Source organism: Terrapene carolina, unplaced genomic scaffold (genome assembly GCF_002925995.2).
Source record: "Terrapene carolina triunguis isolate 2854851 unplaced genomic scaffold, T_m_triunguis-2.0 Scaffold28592, whole genome shotgun sequence".
NCBI classification, from domain to species: Eukaryota; Metazoa; Chordata; order Testudines; family Emydidae; genus Terrapene; species Terrapene triunguis.
This window is the reverse complement of record NW_020692943.1, coordinates 18803-21083: the sequence shown is the minus strand read 5'-3', so window position 1 is coordinate 21083 and position 2281 is coordinate 18803. Positions and strand designations below refer to the sequence as shown.

Sequence of the window (2281 nt, the reverse complement as noted above, 5' to 3'; positions counted from 1 at the left end):
GGTTTTCCTGGCGACCCCTCCCCAGCTCTTTGCCATGTCTCGTCTCCTCTCCGGTGCCTTTTCCCAGGCTCCATGCTGGTTCTGACCGGCTTGGCCTACTTCCTGCTGAGCAAGCGGAAGAAGAGCCCGGTGCGCCGGGAGGCACGGGGGCCACTGGAGCAGTATGTGGACCCCTGTGCCACGGCTGCCACCTCCACGGACAGTGGCGACACCGAGCAGACCTTCACCTTCCCCGGGGGGCGCCGAGAGCAGCACGCCTCCCTGCTCGGCCACATGAAGAGCATTCTGAAGGGCAGCAAGGACAAGGGCGCTGGCTGGCCGGCCGAGCCCGCCCCAGCCCCGCCCACCCTGGCCCCAGGCAAGCAGGTGCACTTCCAGGAGAAGCTGGTGAGGATCATCCCCTCCATCAGCGAGAGCCCAGACGAGGCGGAGAGCGAGGCCGAGGAAACCACGTCCGACACAGCCCCAATCCTCGGGCCCACGGAGACCCCGCTCCTCGTCACGCCCCTCAGTGCCACAGGCCTGTTCTGAGTGCCCGCCCACCTCGCCCGCAGCCTGGGGCGAATGGCAACAGCCTGCAGCTCCCCACCTGCTGGCCCAGGGCCTGGCCTCAAGGCTCAGACATGCTCCCCCTGCGGCCCAGGCACCACAGGCAAAGCCAACCTATCTGGAGCAAGGCAGCCCCCGGGAGCCCAGCCAACCCCCACAACTAATGCTTCTGCTGCCGACTGGAGGGCGGGGCTGGCGGGTGCTGTGCCAGCTTCCGGGGCTGGCTGCAGCGCTGGCATTCAGGGAGCCGTCCTGGCTACTTATCTGCTGGGGCCGGACCAGCCTCTGGGCAAAGCCCTTCAGTTCCCATCTTTATTTGGTTGAACAGTTCCTGGGACTTTATCAGTGTGTGTTCCAAACACTGCAAACGGGTGGAAATCAGGACAAACAAATCCACTTCCTAGTTTTCTGGGTAAATATCAGGGTTAATCCTGGGGGAGCTTGGGGGGATGGGGAAAGAGCGCAAAATCGAGCCCAGTCCGAGTGGTGAAGTGACAGGCCTTCCATGCTGTGGTTTATGTCGTGAGCTGTACATCAGCTATACATGCACAGGTGAGTGTGTCTGTCTGTCTGTCCTTCACACTGTTGCCTTCCTTTAACAGACAGCCTCACATTCACACTGCGACTAACTTACTATTAACAGAGAGGCGTCTGCTAGTGGGATGGGTTGGATTTTCTTAACCTAATCATTATTTCCATGTACTTGAGCGGTCCAAAATTCAGATGAAAATCAGTTAAAACCAAATAATAGCTTTGGTAAAACCCTGGACACCGCCCGCCCACTCGCCATGGGATCCTGGCAGGCTCTGGCCATGTGTCAGTACACCCTGGGAACCGTCCAGCCCCCCCACCGGCCCCACCCCAGTGGGATCCATGCAGGCTCTGCCCTGGTGGGCTGAGCCAGGCTCTGCTCAGCGTATTTCCAGGACAGTGAAGCCTTCGCTCTCAGACATTTTCCAGCCCCTCCGTGGGCATCTGCTCAGTGCTAGGCAGTCGTACCAGCGGAGTTGCAGCATCTGCTCTAGCCCCCCATCCTGCTGTGTGGCTGGCCATGGGTCATGCTCCCCAGCCAGCTGGATCTAACCCCCAGCCCCTTGGGCTGCCGGCTTTCTCACAGCAGCATTGCTGATAAGCCGCAGGGAACGGAGCCAGCCTAGGGGCATCAGATGCCATCTCCCAGTGCTCCCCCCTGGGGTGGCTGTGGGGCCATGCGGGAACAAGGGACACAGCACTCCCACCAGCCTGCTGTTTGCAGGAGAGGGCTGGTTGCCTGAGTCCCTGCAGCCATCCCCCCTCCTCCCATGCCCTAGAGCATGGCCCTGGGACAGAGTGGGTCCATCTTCCAGCGCCAACGTCTGCCCTGCCCTCCACCGCCCAGGGGAGCAGCATCTCCAGGGATAGGGATTGGGGGGCTGACGATCAGGGCCCAGCCTGTGATGGGTTCGGTCACAGAGATCCGCTTGAGACTGTCGCCTGATGTGCTGAAATTACCTCTGAGCCCGTTTTCCTTGCCAGCTTGGGAGTCCAGAACCCTGCCTTGTTGAGCCAGACACGCTAGCCTGCTGCAACACAGACCCAGGGTTTGGGCCATGCCCCAAAAGCTGCAGACTTTAACTAAAAACAGCTCAGCAGGTTTCCTGCCTCCAGCACCCAGACACCCAGCTCCCAATGGAATCCAAACCCCAAATAAATCCGTTTTACTCTGTATAAAGCTTATACAGGGTAAATTTGT

At 60.1% G+C, this 2281-nt stretch overlaps 1 protein-coding gene across 1 annotated transcript in view; it reads left to right on the top strand.

The window, feature by feature from the left end:
- The window catches only part of TMEM72 (transmembrane protein 72), a gene marked incomplete at its 5' end in the record, with an annotated part of 2181 nt that extends 1650 nt beyond the window's left edge, over window positions 1-531 (top strand). Inside the window, one exon of the mRNA XM_026662579.1 lies at window positions 68-531. Coding sequence (XP_026518364.1) covers window positions 68-531 — 464 coding nt within the window. The remainder of the gene's footprint in view (window positions 1-67) is intronic.
- Between the last annotated feature and the right edge of the window lie 1750 nt (window positions 532-2281).